At 50.2% G+C, this 23,900-nt stretch overlaps 1 protein-coding gene and 1 long non-coding RNA gene across 3 annotated transcripts; one reads left to right on the plus strand and one right to left on the minus strand.

The window, feature by feature from the left end:
* Nucleotides 1–1,336: 1,336 nt before the first annotated feature.
* On the minus strand, nucleotides 1,337–23,435 carry RPE65 (retinoid isomerohydrolase RPE65). Of its 2 annotated transcripts, XM_072833935.1 has the most exons (14): nucleotides 23,425–23,435; nucleotides 22,164–22,246; nucleotides 20,592–20,742; nucleotides 17,591–17,698; nucleotides 17,343–17,484; nucleotides 14,417–14,564; nucleotides 12,113–12,194; nucleotides 11,753–11,885; nucleotides 11,490–11,629; nucleotides 10,288–10,417; nucleotides 3,948–4,062; nucleotides 3,524–3,618; nucleotides 3,091–3,202; nucleotides 1,337–1,963 (listed from the first exon to the last, which is right to left on the minus strand). In XM_072833935.1, the coding sequence occupies exons 1-14, from the start codon at nucleotides 23,433–23,435 to the stop codon at nucleotides 1,812–1,814; spliced, it is 1,602 nt and encodes a 533-aa protein (XP_072690036.1). In that variant the 3' UTR covers nucleotides 1,337–1,811. The 2 variants fall into 2 exon arrangements, with proteins under 2 accessions (XP_072690036.1, XP_072690037.1); XM_072833936.1 differs by lacking the exon at nucleotides 17,591–17,698.
* On the plus strand, nucleotides 12,367–18,155 carry LOC140637505 (uncharacterized). The gene is made up of 3 exons (XR_012034595.1): nucleotides 12,367–12,506; nucleotides 15,194–15,325; nucleotides 17,612–18,155. It is a non-coding gene; the product is annotated as an uncharacterized lncRNA (long non-coding RNA).
* Nucleotides 23,436–23,900: the final 465 nt, after the last annotated feature.

The following is a 23,900-nucleotide window of genomic DNA, read 5'->3' on the forward strand; positions in this document are numbered from 1 at the left end:
GGATGTTACTTTAGTTAGATCTGCCTCTCCCCTATCTTAACAAACACTGTGGTGATCTTCACAGAGCACAGTGCTCACAATGGGATCCTGCAAAAGAAGGAAAGTTGGGCACACCAAATTGCAAGGCTTGCTTCATGGAAAATGAATGGGAAGAAGGCAGGAAGTGGCTGGCAAATGTAGGAAGGGGCAGCTTTAGGAATTCTCTTAAATTGGAAGATTTTATCAAGCACAAAACTTAGGAATTATTCAGTGATTTATCCTCTGCATTTTTAAAAGAAATGGATAAATGGTCTTCTTTGTGGAATTATGTCATATGCCATGTCTAGGGACAAAAACTAACAGGCTGGTGTTTATGTATGGTCACCCATTCCATGTGATTGTCTGGCATTTTCTTTTCTTTGGTGAAATTTCTAGTTCTAGCTAAGAACTAGCCACAATGAAATAATGATTACATTAACTATGGAAGGAAAAAAGATGGAAAAGAATAGTACCTAGTCTTAATAGTAGTTGAGCTTAGATGGGCTCTGTATGATTCTACTTTATAATTTCTACTTTTCTGTAATTTTAAATTTTCTTTGAGAAGTGTGTTTCAATGAGTATTTATAATTTTAAAAATGAGTTTGCATTTTATCTAAATAAAGAAATCTAATGGGTGCATCAAGTACCCGAGTCAGTCTGTTCCTTCAAGCTATTTTTACTTAGTCAAACACAATGCTGATTATCTTAAATACCATGATATATGTAATTTTCTTACTTAGCATAAAATGCATACCAGGATTAAGATAGAGAATATAATTATTTGTCAATCTCCATTTTTCAACATGTAGCAATAAGAGAATAATTTTAAAAATAAGAGTATTTAAAATGTATTAATATCTGAATGTTAATTTTAATATTTTCTCTTTTTCTGTCTTTCACTTGAGTCAGCTGGTTGCACAGTGCTTAAATATAATTAAATATGAGACAACATAGCATAACCTCCTGACATGATCTTATACTCTGATTTTAAGTACAAATTATGTGTAAGTTATTTTTTTATGTGTAAGTTATTTCAAAAATTAGTCATTACTCTGTGTAATTGCTTTGATGTTATGTAAGCTTTTAATAGATAGCTCTAATCAAATAACATCACAGAGATTAAGTTGTCAGTTGATTAGAGAGAGAGGCTTTCTTATTGTAAAATCAGAAATAATCAGTAATTGCCTATATTAAATGGAAGTGTTGAAGGTCATAAAGCTTGAGAATCTTGTAACAATAATAGGAGTGTATATATATACATATACATACACTTAGGTATATATACACATACATATACATATACTAATTACTGGGATTACTCTTAGATGATAGTCCCTGGTTTGTGAAAAAGTTTGGTCTGACATTTAGTAATTTAGCCTTTTTGCATGGTACCGCCTTGCCTCAGCAAAGCCACATACCAATCAGGTGTAGAGAACTTTGGCTTTTAAATGTTAAAAAATAATTGGAGAAGATGGGCACCTAAAATACACTTTCATAATAGGAACAAGAAAGTTTAATAAATCTACATTCGTTGTCTATTAGATTGCTAAATATATAAAAGAGTTTTTAGTTATGGTCTGCCTGTATCACAAAGAAATTATGATTATCTAAATCTCATTTTTTTTAGAAGGAATTGCTTGCTACCCTCTGTGCTTTCTGTAAAATATTGCAAAATCGTGTGCATCTGCAAGTTAAAACCATGTAATACAGCAGGCTAAAATTGAACAGAATTTGATTGCAGACCTCACTTTTTCTTGACTTTGTCAATAGAAATATAATTTGCTAGAATGTACTTAGGATTTTTTGAACAGTCCATGAAAGGTGACAGGGATGTTAATCTCCACTTCAGCCCTGGCAACTTCACTCAAATCCTTGGCATTCAGAATCAGAAGATAAGCAGGCTTTTGTCCTGCCCCAGGGCTCACCACCACACTCAGAACTACACCTGTTAATCAAAAGTAAAGCGATGTTAAATTAAAATTTGAAAAAATCCCAGAACCATAGATTAAATGTCACTGAAATAATATAGGAGATATTACATTGACAAATGAAGAAAACCGTATGATTTAATATCTTGTTCTGGGTTTTCCACCATCTGGCCGTGTGACCACCTGAGGGGGTCTTTCAAACTCTTTATATTCCCTAGACTATAAACTCCAGGAAGGGAGTGACCATATCTGACTTATCCACTGTTGTATCCCAATAACCTATTATAATCACTAGGACATAGTAGATGTTCATTAAATTCTTATTGATGGGTGGGTCTGTGCTCTTATCTGTAACATAAGATTTAACATAGCTTACTGCCAAAAAAAAAAAAAAAGTATTGTGACACTCAAATGAAAAATACATATTAAAAGACCTTGAAAGCAGTAAAGTAGATGAATCCTGTACTCTCCAGGACCTAGCTAGAAGCCTACTTCCTTCCAACAAAATGGGAGCAAACCTTTGCAGTTTTGTCTGGATGGGCTGTCTATGTAAAATCATGTAGCATGAAATGGCTCCATAATACTTTATTTTACTCACTCCTCGGTGGTGTTCCATATTTTAATCCCAGAGGATATAATCTACCTTCGTGCCCCAGCTACTCAATAGTCAACAAAGACTGATGCTTTGTAATTGAGCTGCTGTGGTACAGGCGGGAGGTCCAGCTTGCTGAAAGAAGCAGCCCAAGGCCGGGTCACCCAGCCTCATTCTCATTTTCTTTGATCTGTTGCAATACCCCATTTCTCTCCTGAGAACTCTGTTCTCTTCCAGAAATTTACCTAGGTCAGAAAAGGCAAAACCCTACAACTCATGCTGTTCTTTCTTCATCCATCCCTCCTTCTAGAGCAACATGGATGTTCCATCAGGACACCAGATGGTGCTTTAACATTTTTCCATGAGTAATCAATGAGATTGGCCATAAGAGGACACCTCTTTTCAAATAAGTTTAAGTTCTTCCGTGCTGCATTACGTTAAGGCTCATATCAGAACAGCAGGGGGTTATCGCTGTGACTCCTCCTCTAACACACTAACATAGAGAACTCCAAGGAAAAGAAAGGGTTCAGACACATCCATTGCTTTCATTACCATCATCTTCTTCCAAGGCATCTGGGTGAGAAACAAAGATGGGTTCTGATGGGTATGAGTCGGGCTCTTGCCATACCCACGTTTCTTTAGTCTTGACGTTCAGCTTGCAGAGCTGCTTGTGAGAAGGAACAATCAACCAGTTAATCCGTCCATGTGCTTTACTTGACCAGGGTGTGACTCAAACTACTTTTCTCTTTTTTTTTTTTAATTTTTTTTTTAAATTTTCATTTATTTATGATAGTCACAGAGAGAGAGAGAGAGGCAGAGACACAGGCAGAGGGAGAAGCAGGCTCCATGCACCGGGAGCCCGACGTGGGATTCGATCCCGGGTCTCCAGGATCGCGCCCTGGGCCAAAGGCAGGCGCCAAACCACTGCGCCACCCAGGGATCCCTCAAACTACTTTTCTAGCATTAGGTAAGACGGAGCGGTTACCCTGTCCGGAACGAAGTGATTCAAGCCAAGTCCATACGCGTACGTGTAAGGCTTCCCGCCATACTTCTGATAGTTGATTTGAGGAAACTCAAAGGCTACAAAATAGAGGATGTGCTTAGGAAAACCCAGTCAGTCTCTGGACGGGGAGGGACAGTTTTTTTTTTTTTAATAATAAATTTATTTTTATTGGTGTTCAATTTGCCAACATACAGAATAACACCCAGTGCTCATCCCGCCAAGTGCCCCCCTCAGTGCCCGTCACCCAGTCACCCCCACCCCCTGCCCTCCTCCCCTTCCACCACCCCTAGTTCGTGTCCCAGAGTTAGGAGTCTTCATGTTCTGTCTCCCTTTCCTATATTTCCCCCACATTTCTTCTCCCTTCCCTTCTATTCCCTTTCACTCTCCCTTTCTCACATCACCTCACCTTGACGAGGCCCTGAGAAGAGAACCTCAGGTTCCAGCCAGATGGTCTCGTCGCTGCGCAGAGTTGCAGTGGCCGTCGTGTTGGGGAGGGTGACTAGGTTCTTGCCTGTGTCGGCCTAGGGAGAAAGGAGGACAGAAAGCTCAGTGAGAAGGAGGGGAAAGTCTCTCTGAGTGTTGTCTCCCGCGTCCGTGCCTTCTTACGTCCTTCCGACGAAAGCTATAGGAAGGCAAGCCCAGCAGCTAGCGCGGGAAAGCCTCCTGAGCCCCTGTCACCGGCTGTCCCGTAACCTCTAGGCCCTCACATGGGGACAACGAGATTGCCCTCAAGAAAACGTAGGGCTCTGAGGAGGGGCTTGTGTGGAACAACGGAAGGCTTCAGGCTCGAGGGGTTCATTTACAGGGTTTATCTCCTTTAGAGTTCGGATAGATTCTGATCTTGCTTGAAAGAAATCATACAGTTGTGTTGTCGAGAAGAAAAAAAAATACAAAGGAGAACTACTGAGTCAGATGTTGCCGAAGGTCTCTTGTCACTCCCTTACCCTGCCTGGTGGTTTTCAGATGATTTATGAAAGGAATGGGTACCATGAGCTCTTTCGAAGAGCACATTTGTTAACACCGGCATCAAATTCTTGAGTAGACGCTTTGTACTAGACTCTATGTTAGACACTTGGGATAATTCAGAGAACAGAGGCCCCGTACTCATGAAGCTTGCATTCTAGTCTGGGAGCATCAACAATAAATATCAATTAATAAAGTGTATGGGAAGAAAAAATACAGCAGAGTTAGGAGGATCAACGGTTTGAAGGGTTGGTGAGTTATAATTTCAGTAGGTGGTCAGGAGGAGGCGTGAAACCAAGACGGGAGTCAAGGATGACTCCGAGGTGTTTGGCCTGAACAATGAAGGGTTGGAGCTGTTGCTACAAAGATGGGGACGACTGCAGGTGGGCGTGATTTTTTTTTTTTTTTTGGCAGAGGAAGAGGAGAAATTTAGATTTCATCGCATTAAGCCTGAGAGGTCTGCTGGACACCCAGAGGGAGACATGGAGCTGGCAGGGCCATACACGAGCCAACGTTGCAAGGCACATTGAAAATGCAGACGTAGGTGGCTTTGAAGCGTGAGTGTTGACCCAGGGCATGAACGTAGGGACAGAAGGTAGGACGGAGGGCCGAGCGCTGGCGCCCTCCCCTCTGGGGGTGCGTAAGAGGAGTGCGGGTAGCCCGGGGGGCAGGAAGAGTCAAGAGAAGGATTGTGTAAGGGGGCAAAGTAATAGCAGGACGCGAAGGAGCCCACGGAAGGGAGGGGAGGTAGTGATAACGGAGAACGGGGAGCATTGCCCGCCTGGTGTCGGGGCCGGGGGGACGGGAGGAGACTGGGGAGGACCAGTTCTGGGCGACGACAGATGATTCACGCCGAGTACAGATGCTGGGGGTGGGGGCTGGAGTCGGCGGCAGACACCTGACGGGTTTAGGATTTCTTTCGGTTGTTTCCATGGAGTGGGCAGCAGAGGCATCAGCCGGGTACAGTGTGGAGGCGGGAGGTGTTGGAAGGTCGAGGCCAGGAGGCCGAGAAGCTCTCAACTAGCAAAGTGGGAGCGTGATGAGGTCGGGAATGTGGCCGTGGGCCGGTGCTCACGGGCTCCGAGATGGGCCAGTTCACAGGCTGTGTTCGGCCCTTAGCTGCACCCCGAGAGGCACAGGCGGACGGAGGCGGGAGCTGAGCCCAACAAGGGAGGGCCTGCGGGGCGGCAGGGGCGGCCAACGGCCAGGACGAGCCGGGGGACACGGGGACTAGGATCATAGCTGTTGACGGTGCGACTTCAGTGAAATGGTGAGGAAAAGTAAGTCCTCAGGGGACTGGGCCGTGTTGGGAAGGTCGCGGGGCCGGAGGGTTCTGGTGGGAGGCGCAGCAGGGCCAGTGATCTGGGGACGGGGGGACCCGAGGGTGCCCCGCGGGGAACGGAGCCGAGGGAAGAGCCACAGTCACGGGCCGCGCGGGTCAAGGGTCCAGGGGGAGCGAGTGGCCGGCGTGGAACGGAGATGAGGTCAGGGGATGAGGTCAAGGCCCTGAGAGGCCAGGTTGTGGGAAGCGTCGCCCGGGATGGGTGGGCAGAGTGACCAGGACTCGGGGGGGGGCGGTTGAGGGGGGCCGGGTGGTGGTTCAGGGACCGTGGTCACGCGGGGGAGCACACGTGTGTGCCACGAGGCTGCATCCGAGGAGCGGATGGAGGGAAGGACAGATGGAGGGAAGGAAGGACGGATGGAAGGATGGACGGAGGGAAGGACAGATGGAGGGAAGGATGGATGGAAGGAAGGTTGGATGGAAGGATGGACGGAGGGAAGGACGGATGGAGGGAAGGATGGAGGGGAGGATGGACAGAAGGAAGGACGATTGGAGGGAAGGACGGACAGAGGGAAGGATGGACAGAGGGAAGGCTGGCCGGTCGCGGAGGCCCGGAGCAGGAGAGCGCAGAGGCAACCCCAGGTCGGCTGGCCCCAGGCTGGGCGAGTGGCCGGGAGCCCCCACATCCTCGGGAGAGCTGGGGTTTGGTTCAAAGAAAAAAAAGGTGAAAAAATAAAATAAAGAATAAGCTAAAGCCTGGAGACAGGAGCCTCTGAGAAGAGGACAGAGCGGAGCCTCCTGGGGGGGACCGTGAATCCCGAGGAGGCAGCTGAGGATTCGCAGGACGGGGCTGGGCCAAGAGCAAGTGGGACGAAGGGGACGCTGCGAGACTTGGTGACACGGGGCCTCGAGGTGCCCTGTGGCACTGGGGGGGGGACGCATCACGTGCCTGTGTCACACGAGCCATCTACGCGCGTGTGAGCTGAAGTTCCCCGTGTCACTTCATTCCCGTTCCCAGTTGGAATTTCTGGGCAGGACACACGCGGTGTGGCCCCGGCTTCCCCTGCAGGCCAGCCCCGCGTTGTCCCCTCCCGCGTCCGCTTCTCCAGCAGACACACGAGTGCCTCAGCCTGTCACTCCACCTCTGAGGACCTCGCCCTCTGGGCCCGGCCCGGGCACCACGACACTCGTCCCACGGGCCGGCCACGGGAGCACCTGCCCGCGGGGACCAGGGGCTGCACCTGCCCGCGGGGACCAGAGGCTACTGCGCGGGGCTGAGGACTGAGCAAGGCAGGCGCACGGCCGACCGGGCCCTGGGTGTGAGAGCGGCCGGTGACAGCGACGTAGGTGGTGTCCTCCTGTTTGCACAGACACACCTGAGACGCAGGAAGGCCTGAGCAGTCCCGCCCGGGCGGTGAGGGGGGGTGAATGGGGTTCACACGGCCGGGGGGCTGACACCTCGGGTCCCTGCCTTTCCCCGTCACTCTGGCTCTTGACCAGGTGAGGGCACGGCCGTCCGCGCAGAACGACACAAGCCACATCTGACAGGCGCCGCCGGTCCCAACTAGCAGCCAGGCGGCCCTGCGCCCTGTGCCCTCCAGCCCGTCCCCTCCCACCACCGCGGGCCGCTCCCCCACTGCCACGCTCCCCAGCTGTGGACCCCCCGGCGCTGCTCACCGCCTGCCAGTCACTCCCCCTTGGCGCCTGGAATCCCCACTTCGTCACCCTCCCCCTCGGCCCTGGGCCCCAGATCTGGCGGGGGCGGGGGGGGGGGGGGAGGGTTCAGTCCTCGTCCCCATGCACCTGCTGGCAAGTGGCACCTGCCATCTGCGGCTCGTCCCCTCTTAGCTCCGCGAGGCCTCTCTGCCCCCCCTCCCCCTCCCTCTGCCCCCCCCGTCCCCCCTGCTCCCCACCCCCCCCCCCCGGCTCTTTCTGTACGTGACACGCCCCACACTGCTGGGGCTGCCCATCTTTTCTCCTCCCGCATGTCCGGGCGCTCGGCCTCTTCAGGAAGGGGCGGCTGTGCGGCCCTAACCGTCCCGGAGCCCTGTTTGCCCTGCGGCCCCCTCGGGCTCTGCTCCCCTTCTTGAGCCTCATCTCGGCGTCGCCCCTTCCACGGGTGGGCCTCACGGGGCCTTCACCGCCAGGGCCCCCTAGTGACCCTGTTTTGACGCTGACTTTAAGGATTACCCTGTGTCCAGGGCTCTAATGACTGACGTCTGTCCACTCCCGGAGCGGCCGCAGCAGGCCCGGAGGACGGATGCAAAGAGAAGGAAGTTTAAGGAGGTTAATGTTGCTCTTAATAGATAAGAGGAAACTTAAGGTGAGATCACCCAGTTAGCACGGGGCGGAGCGGAACCGCAGGCCCGGCTCCGTCTGACTTGAAGTCAACCTCACGGGGACACCGGGGTGCTCAGGGCATGACCCTGGGGTCCCGGGATCGAGTCCCGAGTCGGGCTCCCTGCATGGGGCCTGCTTCTCCCCCTGCCTGTGCCTCTGCCTCTCTCTCTCTGTGCCTCTCATGAATAAATAAATAAAATCCTAAAAAATAAAAAGGTCCACCCCTTCACCCTCACCGTCCCCGTCCTCACGGTCCCACACTCTGCGCTGCTCTCCGCACGGCCCCACTGGGACCACCAGCACCTGCTGGCGTGGAGCCCCCGACGCCGGGAGGAGGCGAGCAGGGCCTCGGGGACACGAGACACCGAAGTTCTCCACGCGTCCCCGGGCGGGTCTTCCTCGGGCAGCGACCACTGCGCATTTACGAGCATCCGTCCCTTTCCTTCTTGCCGGACGCGGAGAGAGCGGGGTGAGGGATATTCGAGTTAAATGATTTCATGTCCTTAATTTAAGGAGCGCTGTGACTTGACCGCCAAGACTGGCCTCACTGGACTCGACCGTCGGGCGTCATGTGGGCCTCAGCCGGTGGTGGCCGCGTACCCGGTGTCACCTCAGCCCTCCCCACCCCCCCGCGCCTCAGCCGCCCTCATGCCGTCTATGCTGCTGCAGTGCCAGCCCCACCAACGACCTCGCCTTTCTCCATTAGCTCTTGCTCCTGTGACAGCTCCTGGGCCTCCTGGAAGCTCATTTACCTACTTCCCTGGGCCACCTGGAAGCTCATTTACCTGCTTCCCCGGGCCGCCTGGAAGCTCATCTACCTGCTTCCCCGGGCCTCCTGGAAGCTCATCTACCTGCTTCCCCTGGCCACCTGGAAGCTCATCTACCTGCTTCCTCTGGGCACCTGGAAGCTCATCTACCTGCTTCCCCTGGCCACCTGGAAGCTCATCTACCTGCTTCCTCTGGGCACCTGGAAGCTCATCTACCTGCTTCCTCTGGGCACCTGGAAGCTCATCTACCTGCTTCCTCTGGGCACCTGGAAGCTCATCTACCTGCTTCCTCTGGGCACCTGGAAGCTCATCTACCTGCTTCCTCTGGGCACCTGGAAGCTCATCTACCTGCTTCCTCTGGGCACCTGGAAGCTCATCTACCTGCTTCCTCTGGGCACCTGGAAGCTCATCTACCTGCATCCTCTGGGCACCTGGAAGCTCATCTACCTGCTTCCTCTGGGCACCTGGAAGCTCATCTACCTGCTTCCTCGGGCCGCCTGGAAGCTCATCTACCTGCTTCCTCTGGGCACCTGGAAGCTCATCTACCTGCTCCCCCGGGCCGTCTGGAAGCTCATCTACCTGCTTACCCAGGCGCCACCTCCACGTTCACCGCCCCCGCGACCCTGCGGAGACCTCACCAGCTTGCCTGGGAGCCCAGCGATCTCCCCCTAAACTGGGCTGCTTCTCCACCACCCCTGTGTAGCCTCGGGGACACTTACCCTCCGTGCACCTGCCTCACCCGCTTTGTGCGTGTTGTACGCCCACGGATGGCAGGGAGCGCTCACGTACCTCTCGTGAGAATCACGCCTGCCTTGGTGGTGCCTGGCCTTCTACCACTCTGAGACCTCTTGATGCTAATCCAAGAGTCTAGAGACACGGCCACTGAATACAGGGAGAGAAAGTAGGACTAGACGGTGACGGCCGAAGGCCATTGAGGATGCGCATCCTCCACCGATACTTCTAGGAGTTTTGTCAAAACCACAATAATGGCCTGACTTCCCTGCGGGGGCTACTTTTTAACGCTTCGTTTCTTTGGAATTTCAAGTTCTTTAAATTAAATCACGTGTATCCCTGCCGAGGGTCCTAGGAATCCGTGGCCTGCTCTACTCACTGGGGAAATACGCTTTGCAAGGACGTTGCAAATGAGAGAACCGCAGATTCACCATTAAAACCCGGGTTTCCGTTGTGGCGCAGCTGCAGCCGGCTCTGGCTAAGTCGCGTCGCCCTCCCAGCCCCAGGGTCCTCGTCGTTCGGGGAGGGGAGTTGAACGAGCGTGTTTTTAAAGTTCCTTCCAGCTCCGAAATGGCAAGGTCGTACGTATGCGCAGAAGGCAGGCGGGCGGGCCCGGGGAGCGCAGGCGCCCGATGGGTCTGAGACCGTGGAGAGGCCCTTACCTTGTCGATATTCAGAGGAAGCACGTATCTCCTAACTTCAGGCTGCGGAGCCTTTCTGGCATTTTTTTTCACCTCTTCCCAGTTCTCACGTAAATTGGCTAAATACAAGTAATTGTAGACGAATTCAAATCTGCAAAAATAAAAAGCCAGACGTGAGCACAGACAATCGCAAATAATCTCGGATGATCCGTGTCTTTTAAAAGAACGGGTGCCTGCTTGCTCTGGGGTGTGTGTGTGTGTGTGTGTGTGTGTGTGTGGTGTATTGATTTGCTCATTTTTATTTTTATTTTACTTTATTTTTTTGATTGATTTGCTTATTGTCGAGCGAGTGAGCAAGCGAGGGCAGGAGTGAGCCAAGGGGCGTGGGCAGCGGCAGAGGGACGGGAGGTCAGCGGCCTCGAGAGCAGAAGCTGGGCTGCAGCCAGGAGGCGGACCCCCACCCACTGCAGCACCCAGGGCCCAGCCCGTCTGCTCTTTTTTTTTTTTTAAGGGTTTACTTTATTTATTTATTTATTTATTTATTTATTTATTTATTTATTTATTTATTTATTTAATGATAAATGTATTTTTTATTGGTGTTCCATTTGCCAACATACAGAATAACACCCAGTGCTCATCCCGTCGAGTCTGCTCTTCACCCCCCAAGCCAGACTCGGCTCAGGACGCCTCTCCAAGCGGCACGAGAACCTAGGCAAGCAAAGGACGCCGCCTCGCGGAGATGCTCAAGCGACAGCAGCCTTGGAGACCTCTGTCCTGTGTCCCTTTATCCTTTCATCTACGTCACTAGGGGCCACTGGTGACTTGGTCTTCACGGGAAAGCAAGCGCGCCTCTTTCTCCCAAACCCAGAGTGAGCAGACGTCAAGCGCCCCAAGGGATCTTGTCTAGGTGCAGTGAAGTTAAGGTCACATTCGCTTATCAGGTCATACAGCACCTGATTTCCAGGTCGGGTTCACAGACCCGATCAATTTTCAATCATTAACCATGGTTTCCACGTTCACTTTGTGAGCGCTTCTGGTTACCTCCTACCCTCCCGACTGCTCTTTCAATGATACTCTGCGACCAAAGCACACTTCTGGCTTTCTGAGTTTTTTTTTTTTTTAGATGTAATTCGGATTAAATATTGAGAGCAGCATCTCCGAAAAAGGGGCCCTAATTTCTAGGCACGACCGGAGATGTGACATTATCCGATGTCCTCTCTTACCCTTTCCAGCAGCAGAGATCCACAATCAGAAACTCATTGTCTTCGTAAGTATTGATATGATGGAAGAGATTAAAGGAAGAGGTCCTGTACTTATTATTGAGATACTTTTTTCTTTTTTTGTCAGCGATGTGAAGCCAAACCTTGAAAAATGAGGAAAAAAAAAAGTGAGGAAAAGGTTTTGATGCATTTATAAGGGAAAACAGTGCACACTATGAAACACCTTCTTCAGAATCATAAGCGTGACAAGTAAATGCCCGACTTACCCCCATGGTTTCATTGGACTCAAAACAATCCATGTAGTTGGCTCCCCAAAGACTCCACGAAGAAAGGAACTTGAGCAGGTTAATTTTGACTGGCGTCTCCACAAAAACAATATAGTTGGGAGTCAAACCAAAACTGTTTAGAGACACAAGTAGATTTGTGAACGGGAGGGGCTGATTCTCAAACCACAAAGAAATCTGTGCACGGTGGGTAGGAATCAACGGTGCCCACGTGAAATTAATTACATTTAAATCTAGGTTTCTGCAAGAAAATGTCGTGATCGGGATTGGTATCAAAGGTAGGCAAAGCAGATCTTTAAACTTGAGTTTTCCTGAAGATTCACAGCAGGGCCTTCAAGTTACCTATGGACGTACGATGGCTTGAATCGGTCGCTGCAGGGGAATTGTACGACGACCTCGGACTTGGTTATTGGATCTTCCTTGTCTGAAATAAAGCGGTTTTAAAAGGCTTCGGAAAAGCCTCTTTTTTTTTTTCTTTCTCTTTTAATACAAAGCATTTAGAACAGCTTATGCAAGTAAAGAAATACATTTGCAGATCTTGGGGCTATTTGTTTTTTTAGGGCTTCTTTTCATTTTCTCCGTCATTGGCATTTCTTAGGGAAACTTCCCGGGAAGCTGCGGTCACCCAGGAAAATCCAAACAGCAGCAGGTTTGGAAAAGTGTGCTCAAAACCGTGTCGTGACGGGCAGAGGACAGTGGGGTCGCATCTCACAGTTGGAAGTGGTAGGTGCTGCCGGTGAGTAAGGCAAGACTTTAGTGGGGTCAAAATGCCTTTCGTGATCTCTCAAGTTGCCTGTGAAGTATGCTGTACATGGGTTTGTGTCCTCCGTTCCGTACATTCTTTTTTAAAAAAATATTTTATTTATTCATGAGAGACACAGAGAGAGGCAGAGACATAAGCAGAGGGAGAAGCAGGCTCCCTGCAGGGAGCCCGACGTGGGACTCGATCCCTGAAATTTGGATCAGGCCCTGAGCCCAAGGCAGACGCTCAACTGCTGAGCCACCCAGGCGTCCCGAGTAATTCTTAACATTAAAGTTTGTTGACTACTATGTCAGTGGCCTTCCAACCTTAGCGTGCATCAGAATCACGTGAAGAGCTTCTTAAAATACTAACTGCAGGCCCACACCCAGAATTCCTCCTTTTGGCAACCACAGGTGGGGCTCTGGATTTCCAGCAGCTTCCCAAGTGATGCTGCTGCTGGTGCAGGGACTACACCTTGACAACCATGCTATGTAACACGAAACAGAGATCCACGTGTGTGTGTGTGTGTGTGTGTGTGTGTGTGTATATATATATATATATATATATACACACACATATATATTTTCAAATAAATCTGTTATTATATATAATATATATTCAAATAATATATATACACAAATAATTCTGATATATATAATATGTATTCAAATAATTCTGATTTATAATTATATATACACAATTCTGTTATTATATATAATATATATTCAAATAATTCTGATATATATATAATTATACACACAAATAATTCTGTTATATATAATATATATTCAAATAATTCTGATGTATATAATTATATATACACAAATAATTCTGTTATTATATATAATATATATTCAAATAATTCTGATATATAATTATATATACACACAAATAATTCTGTTATTATATATAATATATATTCAAATAATTCTGATATATATATAATTATATATACACACAAATAATTCTGTTATATATAATATATATTCAAATAATTCTGATATATATAATTATATATACACACAAATAATTCTGTTATTATATATAATATGTATTCAAATAATTCTGATATATATAATTATATATATACACAAATAATTCTGTTATTATATATAATATATATTCAAATAATTCTGATATATATATAATTATATATACACACAAATAATTCTGTTATATATAATATATATTCAAATAATTCTGATATATATAATTATATATACACACAAATAATTCTGTTATTATATATAATATGTATTCAAATAATTCTGATATATATAATTATATATATACATAAATAATTCTGTTATTATATATAATATATATTCAAATAATTCTGATATATATAATTATACACACACACACACAAATAATTCTCTTACCAAGATGGTTATCAAATCTTCTGGCAATGAATGGAGGATGAATGGAGAATTCTAAAGAGTTCTCTCCTTCCTAATATGAGTTCATAGATTTGTTTGTGTCTTTGGGAATCACACACACGCAAACCACTTAGCACCCTCTCATACCTGTGCGTGTGCTACTCTGAACACTGACACGTTTGTTTAGAAATTTACTTCTGCCTGGCATACGGAGGAGTCGGCCCTCAATAGCCACTTCCTGAATTTGAGTCTGACCCTTGCACGAGCAAGTAGTCCTATGCAGTACGTTCTCGAAACGCTGTGGAATACGACTTGGCCCCTTGCTCTCTGTATTTTCAAGCTGTCACTTTGTGCTCGGGTGCTCCTGTGCTCTGGTCCCTGGTGGGCTGGGGCAGGGGCAATCTGAGAGGCATTTAACTGCGCGTGGATAGTGCCCTCCTGACATTTCCAGGAACCCCCGCGTTTCCAGGAATTCTCTCACAGTATCGATACTCGATCTAAGACGAGTCAACTTGGTAAACTGACCTGCTTGGAGTGGAGGGATCTTTACAATATTGTAGGCAATCGAAAAATTTTTCCCAAAGCAATTACCAATGTTGTAAACAGTCCCATCATTTTCAATGTGGGGGTGAGCGGTGGCTCCATTGACAGAGACGTAGTTGCAGAGATCAACCTGCGGGAGGAGAGGAGGTGTCATCCACGGAAGGAGGAAGACTCTGCTACCCCTTCGTCCCCAGGTCTCACCGAACACGGCTTGCACCCTCACCCAAAGAGCATTTTCCCTTTCCTTCCATCTTTCTGGTCTCTACCCTCGTTCAAGGGTGCCTGAATTCCTATCTTCGGTGCAGAGCTCCCTCTGACCCTCGTGCTGAAGCCCCGCACCTCGGAAATCGTGGAGATCGTCATACACAGCTCTGCTTAGTTACTTTCCTTCTGCACATGTGGGTTGTCCTCAAACTGATCATTTGAATCCTCGGATTTCTTTCCATCCCCCTTATTGTACTAGATGAGTTGTGTGAAGTTGCTGAGATGTACAATAATTTTTATTTTTACAAAAATGGCAATTTTGTAGAGTAGTCCCTAGACACCAAATCCAGCGGCTTGCACAGAGTAGAAGTCTGGAACCGAAAGAAACCCCAGGATTCGACTTAGTATAGAGTCAACCTAAATACACTTCAGGAGAACCATGAATCTCCTGGAATTACACGCAAATGTTTGTGGAGAGAAGATTTAGCGCTTTAATTCAATTTGGAGTCTCATAAGAAATTCAAAATCACAAATCTAGCATAAATCTGTTTACAGAAAGAGAAGCTGAGGTCCGAGAGAGGTCACGTGACTTCTTCAAGGCTACAGAGCCACACGCTGCCAACATCAGTGCGAGAATCTCTCCTGTGACCTGCTCAGTACAGATTTATTGAATGGATAATTGATGAGGTGTGTATTTATTTAAACAAAATTCTTTCTGTTATAGGGAGAGTTTGTTTTAAAGGGAAGTTTTTAGCATTCTTACTTAAGCAATAGGCAAGACATTCATTCATTCATTCATTCATTCATTCATTCTCAAGTGCTCTTTGAGTTTCTGTTATCGCTGTGCTAGGGTCTAGGAGAAGAGGGACGGCCTTCGCTTTCGAGAACTGCAGTCTATGGGGATCCCTGGGTGGCTCAGCGGTTAAGCATCTACCTTTGGCCCAGGGTGTGATCCTGGAGTCCCAGGATCCAGTCCCACGTCAGGCTCCCTGCATGGAGGCTGCTTCTCCCTCTGCCTGTGTCTCTGCCTCTCTCTCTGTGTCTCTCATGAATAAATAAATAAAATCTTTTTTAAAAAAACCCTGCAGTCTAGACTGGTGCTGTCCAGTGTGGTAGCCATACGTAATCTGAGGTGGATTGGTTATGATTAGACAACACTTTAAATTCAGTTCCTCCATCACATTAGCCACTTTCCAAGTCCTCAGTGGTAGAAAGTTCTATCTGAGAGCACTGTTAGGCCAGTAAGCTGGTGTATAACATGCTGCATTGCTGGCAAAGGCAAAGGGTGTCTGTAGAGAAGGGTCATCTAACCCACACTGGGAGATTAGGCCGGGCTCTCAAGGGCAGTGCCCAACGGATGCGTGAGAGACGAGCAGAGATTAGCCAGGTGGAGAGGATGACAGGTGTTCCAGGAGCGGGATCCCTAATGCACAAGCATTGAATTGTGAAGTAGCAGGTGCTGGCTGGAGATGACTAGTCATTGAACGTGGCTGCTGTGAAAAGTGTGGCGGAGAAGAGAAGCAAGGACCCGCCAGCCAGCAGAGCCCGGTGTGGACTTTACCTTGGGAACCGTGGGAGCCTCGGGTAGAGTAACACATTCACACTCCTCTTTTAGAAAAGTTGCTTCTCCCGAATCAGAGAAGTTGTGTTTAAGAGAATCAGGCTGGGGGCAAAGGCACTGATTAGGAGCCTATTTTAGTAATGGTAATTTTTAAAAATCTCAAAAAAAAAAAATCTCTAATTTTTCCGAGCATATTTTTATATGACGTCAAGGTGCGGTGATGCTCATGATGCGACTTGGCCCCCGAATAAAGGCTATTTTGGAGCTGTGCCTGAGCCTTACAGGTGCAGTCATATGACCATAGCAAGGTGAGGACAGACTCACTTATCAGAGTTGAATGAGTGGTTTGGGATTCAGCTTCAGGTCTTCTCCACGTGAGCTCACATATACGCTTATATGGTCACAAACGCACATTAAAAACAAGAAAGAGCTATCGAGAGGATATGTTAAGCCTTAATAAATAGTCTGCTGAGAATTACAGATTAGTGACCCTGAGACCCAGGGTTGGGACTATTTTCCTTTCTGTTTCTACTACACTGAATTTCTAGTTCTGGCCTTAAATTCTACCTCACCTGTCTCCAACTATCCCTTATCTCTTTCGTCCTCCCCTACGGCTTATGCTTGGCTTCCGGATCAAATATCCTAAAGCAGAGCTCTGCTTATACCATTTCTCTGAGTAAAAAGTTTCAGTAGCTTCCCATTAGCTAAACAGCTTCCCAATTTTTGACCTATCCGTGTTGTCTTACCTATTGATGTTTCCTTTGCCTTTAGTAGAAGTTCTGATGCATGGAAGGGACTCCATAAATATTTGTGTCACAAATAAATGAATGAACATGTTAGGCATCTTATAAGGTTTTCCCCCAACCCATATAATATTATATTAATATATATAATATGCATTAATATATTAATATATAATATATCAACAATATATTAATAATATAATATATTAATATAATATTAAATAAATATTTAAAATTTTGTAGATAAAGAGTGCCTCGTGTCACATGGCTAGTAGTTGATGACAAAGCGAGGCAGCAAGACAATCTATCTGGCCCTCATGAGCTTTCCCCAAAATTGCAGTTAAATCTAAACTGCAAATTCTAAATTCTTGAGCAACGTCGCCTGAGCATTTCGTCCTACCTGCTTAATTGTCTCCAGGGTCTCAGGATTAATCTTTGTAATGAAGTTGGTCTCCGTGCAGGCGTAGTAATCTTCCCCTACTGGGTAGACGTTAACAAGGGCATTGTCAGTGACCTCCACTCCTCGGAAGTAAGAAAAAAACCTACAGAAGCAAACGGAGTTTTTCAGTCCAGTAACCTTCAAGCTGTGAAAGAAAAGGGCTAATGTAAAATGTCTTATTCAATAACATGCAGTCAAGTTTCAATAACCTGGAAAATATATTCTTGCAGGGATCTGGGAACGCACAGGTGCCAAATTCCGTTATGACGATCCTTTTCTCGGTCATTGCCCGGACGTAAGCATCGGTGCGGATGAACCTGAAGGACACGGAGACATGGGAAAGGGTCATGGGCAGGGGCAACCCGTGTGGCCCACACGGAGCCGAGAATGGTCCTCCTGTGTGTCCTCACGACGTCGGGATCATAAATGACACCAGGAAGAATGAAGGGTGTGGTCTGGCCACTTTCTCAGGGTGACTAAGAGAGAAGGAGGCCGTGTGCTATGAGCTTAAATGTATGAAGACTTAAATTATAAGATATATTATAAGATAATTATAAGATAAATTATAAGATAAATTATAAGATAAACTTCACAGTGGCAGATGAGGAACTGGAGGCTCCTGGCTTGGACTTGCCGTGTCCGAGCGGAGAAGTCAAGTGATGGGCACATGGGAGGGAGCTGGGTTAGAGCTTCTCCGCCTCGCACCACGCAGCCTCCACGGTGGGTCACACACGGCCTCCGTGGACCCTTCCTGCGGCCTCTAACCCGTCAACCTCACACGGAAGCGAGAGATACAAAAGCTGGTGTGCCGAATTATAGTCCTTTCAACCTCCTTTATGTCACTCCTGTTTTTTCCTCATTTTGAAAGTTTAATTTTGCTAGTTTTGTCTTTTTATTTATTTTTTATTTTTTATTTTTTTTTAATTTTTATTTATTTATGATAGTCACAGAGAGAGAGAGAGAGGCAGAGACACAGGCAGAGGGAGAAGCAGGCTCCATGCACTGGGAGCCCGACGTGGGATTCGATCCCGGGTCTCCAGGATCGCGCCCTGGGCCAAAGGCAGGCGCCAAACCGCTGCGCCACCCAGGGATCCCTGTCTTTTTATTTTTTTAAAAAAAATATTTTATTTACTTATTTGACAAGTGGGCAGAGTGGTAGGCAGGGGGCGGTGGGGAGGGACGCAGTCTCCCTGCTGAGCAGGGCTCTATCCTAGGACCCTGGGGTCATGACCTGAGCCGGAGGCAGACGCTGAACTGACCAAGTAACACGGGTGCCCCTAACTTGGCTAGTTTAACATTAATTATGTAATGCAAAATAATGATTTAGGAATTTTGAAATATTTGGGAGCAGTCCCTAAAGTTTTCGTAGCTTTATATCTTTTTCATCAAATGATTATTACTTTATGAGATTATGTATTATTTCTACTATGTAATGAACACTTGAGTATTTTTTTCTGTTACTATCTCTTTATTGCAGCATCATTTTTAAAAATCCTCATCATTTTAACAACTTTGTTCTGTAATGATGTACTATTTTCAACTCATTTTGATAATTTGTGACATTTCTCTTTTCTGATTGCTCTTGCTTGTAGTTTTTCAGTTTTATTTTTAAAGAACCAGTTTTCAAAAAATAAAAATTAAAAATAAAGAAAAAAAATATGTATTCTCGACTCCGGTATCTTGCCCCATCAGAACTCCTCAACCTTATCCCATATGTCTCCTAGGATTTCTCAGGTGGGAAGCCAGTTAAAATCTGATTTTGCACTTCCTCAATCCATATAATGAGATTTAAAATTTCACAGATGAAGAAACAAAAGTCACAAAAGGGAAAAAGTGCCAAGGTGTTTGGGCAACATGCGAAAGCTTTGTCTGACTTTTTTTTTTTAATTTAAAGATTTATTTACTTATTTATTTATGATAGAGAGAGAGAGAGAGAGAGAGAGAGAGAGGCAGAGACACAGGAGGAGGGAGAAGCAGGCTCCGTGCCGGGAGCCCGACGTGGGACTCGATCCCGGGACCCCGGAGTCACGCCCTGGGCCAAAGGCAGTGCTAAACCACTGAGCCCCCCAGGGATCCCCTTTGTCTGACTTCTTGGCTAAATTTTTGTTTGACCGGATCTATGTCTCTTGTGTTACAGTCTGAGTTATCCTGACGGCCTCAGGCCTCCACCCGCTCTCCCTTTGGGTGTCTCCTTGGAGTTCCTAACCCCTGCGGTGATCAACAAAGCATCACCCAGGTCTGATTATTAAAGCATAAGACAAACTATTCGTGGTGGTGGTAATGGGCGCTTGGAGCGATGGCCTGGGCCTTGGAGCCTTTTAGCAACAACCTCCTGTACTTAGAGAACTTCTCTTTCTTGTTCATTATGACGTAATTTGGTCCTTTCCCTTTTGTGCCACTCCTCCCTCCTTCCCAGGGACCTTTTGGATTATTAAAAAAAAGGAAAGAAAGAAAGAAAGAAAGAAAGAAAGAAAGAAAGAAAGAAAGAAAGAAAGAAAGAAAGAAAGAAAGAGAAAGAAAGAAAAGAAAAGAAAGAGAGAGAAAGAAAGAAAGAAAGAAAGAAAGAAAGAAAGAAGAAAGAAAAAAGGAGTCAAGAGAACCAATGGTCTAATAATAGTCACTGTAATAATAAGAACTTATTATTACTAATGCTTCCCAGGTACCTCATTTAATCCTCGTAATGAGCCCTAAAGTAGAATTTTATAGATGACAATGGGATGCCCCGGGGGGGCTCAGTGGTTGAGCATCTACCTTCGGCCCAGGGCGTGACCCTGGGGTCCTGGGATCGAGTCCCGCATCGGGCTCCCCGCAGGGACCCAGGGACCCTGCTTCTCCCTCTGCCTGGGTCTCTGCCTCTCTCTGTGTCTCTCATGAATAAATTAATGAATAAATCTTTTTAAAAAAGAATTTTATAGGTGATAAAAACGAGAATTAGAGAGTAACATCTTGGCAAAGTTTGCCCATCTAGGCAAGTGGTGTCTGGTAGGTACAGACTTTGAGGCCGGGCGTGTTGGAGCTGAAGGCCCTATTCTTGGTTTCACCTGTGCGGTGGCGCAGCTCCCGGGGACCTGGGACCACGGACTGGGCCGGTGGGTTCTGGCAGGAAGCGAATCCTAAGTCAGCTTTTGGGGTTGAGGAGTTGAGAAGGGCGTGGAAGGAGGAGCCGAGCCAGGTCCCAGCCCGGCAGGAGGAGGAGCTGGGACTCTTTACCTTCTGTGATAGGTGACGTGTCCTTCTTTAAAGTCGAACTTGTGCAGAAGGGCTTGTCCGTCAAACAGGTGGTAAAATGGTTCAGATCCAACCTCGAAGAGCCCCGGTCCGCATCGGAGGAGACTGCCCGTGAGCCAGAGCGGGATCCTGCCTGCGACCAAGGGGACACCTGGAGCGTCACCGCTCGGCCGGCCCGTCGCTGGGCTGGGCGCTGCTCGGGGGCAGCGGTGGTGGTGGCCGCTCAGCCCCGCGCCTCGGTGGGGCCGGCGATGGCTCTCGTTGGCGGCCTCGCGCCGCCCGCCCTCACTGGGTGCCCGCGGATACGACCCCCCTCGCTGGGAGACCACGCGGTGGGGGGCACCCCGGGGTGCCTGACCCTGGGCGCGAGGTTGGAAGGAGCTGAGGAAAAGCATCGCGGGGCAAACGGGTTCCTGCTCCTAACAGATTGTCCCCGATGCCAACACGTTTGCCTCTTTTGCCATCTCGCTTTTAAGAGGAATCGCAAATCTCTTGATCGAGCTGGATGGAGCGAGGGGCGGGAGGGGTGCACTGGGAGCGGGGACGGGGCGCTCGGGGAAGATGCTCCCGTAGCAGAGACCACTCGAATGGGACGAGAGGGGTGCTGGCGTCCTTGCACCGAGCTCCGTTCCTCGATCCTCCATCCTCGAGGGAGCGGCTCCCGCCGGGCGAGGGCGCTGGCCGGGGCCCCGCACAAAGGTCGGCCTAAGCGGTGAGGTTCGTGCCCTCCGAGCCTCCGAAGGGCGCCGTGTCTGCTTGGTCCTTACCAATTTTTTTTTTTTAAACACATGGATCACCTCCTACAGTTCGGGTTCGGCGGCGGCTCCATAGGAACCTCTAGGTCGGGTGAGACCTGGAGAAGGTGAGGCCGAGCCCACGGCACATCGCTGGCCTGCGGGCCCGCTGTCACCGTCACGTGGGCCGACAGGGAGCACTGGCTCCCCCATTACTTTAGGGGAGAGGGCCCGGGGGGAAGGGACCTGCGAGCCCACGCCGCGTGTGCCGGGTGGGTCACGGGGTCCTTGGTGACACGAGCGCGTGGCCGGCGCTTGCTGACTGCAGAGCGGCCCCAGGTGAAGCCCGGGTCATCCTATGCGACCTGCACGACGTCCCCACGAGGTGAGGGAACTGAAGGTCGGCACCGTCAAGTCCCATGAGGGGTTCCCACGAGCGGGACGCTGCGGCTGCTGTGAGCCCTGCCCCGCGTGGCTAGGGGGGCCCACAGGCGGCGCGGCCCCGCACCCAGTACCCTGACCTCCCCGGACATGTGTCCTGGGTGCCTACTTGTCCCGACCCTGATGGACAGACGCTCCCAGGACGTGTCCCTGTGCCAGGCCCACATCAGGCACCGGGCTCGAACCCGGGCATCGCGGCCACACAGCATGTGTCTACACTAGGGAGGCAAAGCGAATGGTGGGAGCTGGGTTCCTGGCACAGCCGCCCTCCGTGTAGCCCCCGGGATGGATCCCCCCGCCCGCAGGTGCCGGGACCCAGGAGCCACAGGGAGGGGCCTCCCCCCAAAGGCGCAGGTGGCTCCGGCCGGGTGAGACCCACCTGTCACGTGGGCGGTGAGCGGCGACGACAGCTCTTCCACGGTTTCAAACAGCTTCTTGTAACCGCCGGCGGGATGCTCCACTCTGAGAAGGTGGCGAGGGCGGGGAGAAGCCCACGTCGGCCCCCAGGACGCCGCCGGGCACTGGCCGGGCTGGGGGGCCTGGGGCAGCCTCGGGGTGGGTGCTGGTGTGGGGCCAGCAGCTGCGGCTGCGGGGCAGGGCTGTCCTGGGCGCTGTGCCCATGTCGGGGATGCAGCCTCCCCTCGGCCTCTGCTGTGGCCTGTGTCCCCAGGACAAGCCACATCCTCGGGACAAGCCACATCCCTGGGACCAGCCACATCCTCGGGACCAGCCGCATCCCTGGGACCAGCTGCATCCCCGGGACCAGCCGCATCCCCGGGACCAGCCGCATCCTTGGGACCAGCTGCATCCCCGGGACCAGCCACATCCCCAGGACCAGCTGCATCCCCGGGACCAGCCGCATCCTTGGGACCAGCTGCATCCCCGGGACCAGCCGCATCCCTGGGACCAGCTGCATCCCCGGGACCAGCCGCATCCCCGGGACCAGCCGCATCCCCGGGACCAGCCGCATCCTTGGGACCAGCTGCATCCCCGGGACCAGCCACATCCCCGGGACCAGCCGCATCCCCGGGACCAGCCGCATCCCTGGGACCAGCCACATCCCTGGGACCAGCCGCATCCCCGGGACCAGCCGCATCCCTGGGACCAGCTGCATCCCCGGGACCAGCCGCATCCCTGGGACCAGCTGCATCCCCACTGCTGAGGCGCCCAAGCCGGGCCCTCGGCCCCGCTCCCCTCTCCAGCTGGTGCCCCGCTCCCCACCTTTGCTCGGCTCTTCCCCAGCCGCGGGGGCCACAGTACAGTCTCTGACCGGGGGACCGGGGTCCTGCCTTTGTCCCCCGCCTCGTCACTCTGGGCCCACTTTGTGACTGGGAGGGGACCCTGCGCAGACTCCTCCACCCGGTGCCACACCGCACAAGGGGCAGGCGGGCCCCTAAGCTCACTTCCCCCACCCCCCGGGCTTAGTTCCCGGGCCTCTGCCGCTGCCTAGGCTGGTTGACAAAAATCCCGCGGCAACGTCGCCCCCAGTTCTGGGTATTTGCTTCAATCCATGAACAGGAGGAGAGTGTCCCCTCCGAGGCCCGAGGCCGTGAGCAGGCCGTCGCCCCCCCGGGGCCCCCCGAAGCCGCCGCTCACGTCGGCCCCCGCGGGCACTTGGAAACGGCCCCGGGCATACTCACTGGATGGACATTGTCTCCCAGGGCAGGACAGACGGTCGAGGTAGCACGAGCGGACGGAGGCAGCGAGGCCTGACAGCGGCCTTTATGCGCCCCGGGCCCCCCGCCCCCCCGACGGCAGCTCGGCCTCCCCGCCCCGGCCCAGGCGGGAACAGGAGCGGCTTTCAGCCCGGGCTGTGCCGCTCCCGTGGCGGCCCCTTGGCTGTCCTCCAGAGACCTCAATCCCTCCCGAGGAGACGGCGGGCGGGTGGGCTGGGGAGAAGGAGGCTGCGGCCCCGTTCACCGGCTCACGCGGCCTTGCACGCCCACTCCATCCCCCCGGAGGTGGGCACTGCGCTGGCATCGCGGGGGCTGTGACTCTGCGAGGACCACAGGAGGCCAGCGACTGTTCAGCCGGGTTCCCGGAGACCTGAGGTGGGGACATGTGCAGGTCGGGGTCACACCTGCACCTGCACCTGCTCCGGGCACCCCACCGGCTG

This window comes from Canis lupus, chromosome 8, assembly GCF_048164855.1.
Source record: "Canis lupus baileyi chromosome 8, mCanLup2.hap1, whole genome shotgun sequence".
NCBI lineage: Eukaryota > Metazoa > Chordata > Mammalia > Carnivora > Canidae > Canis > Canis lupus.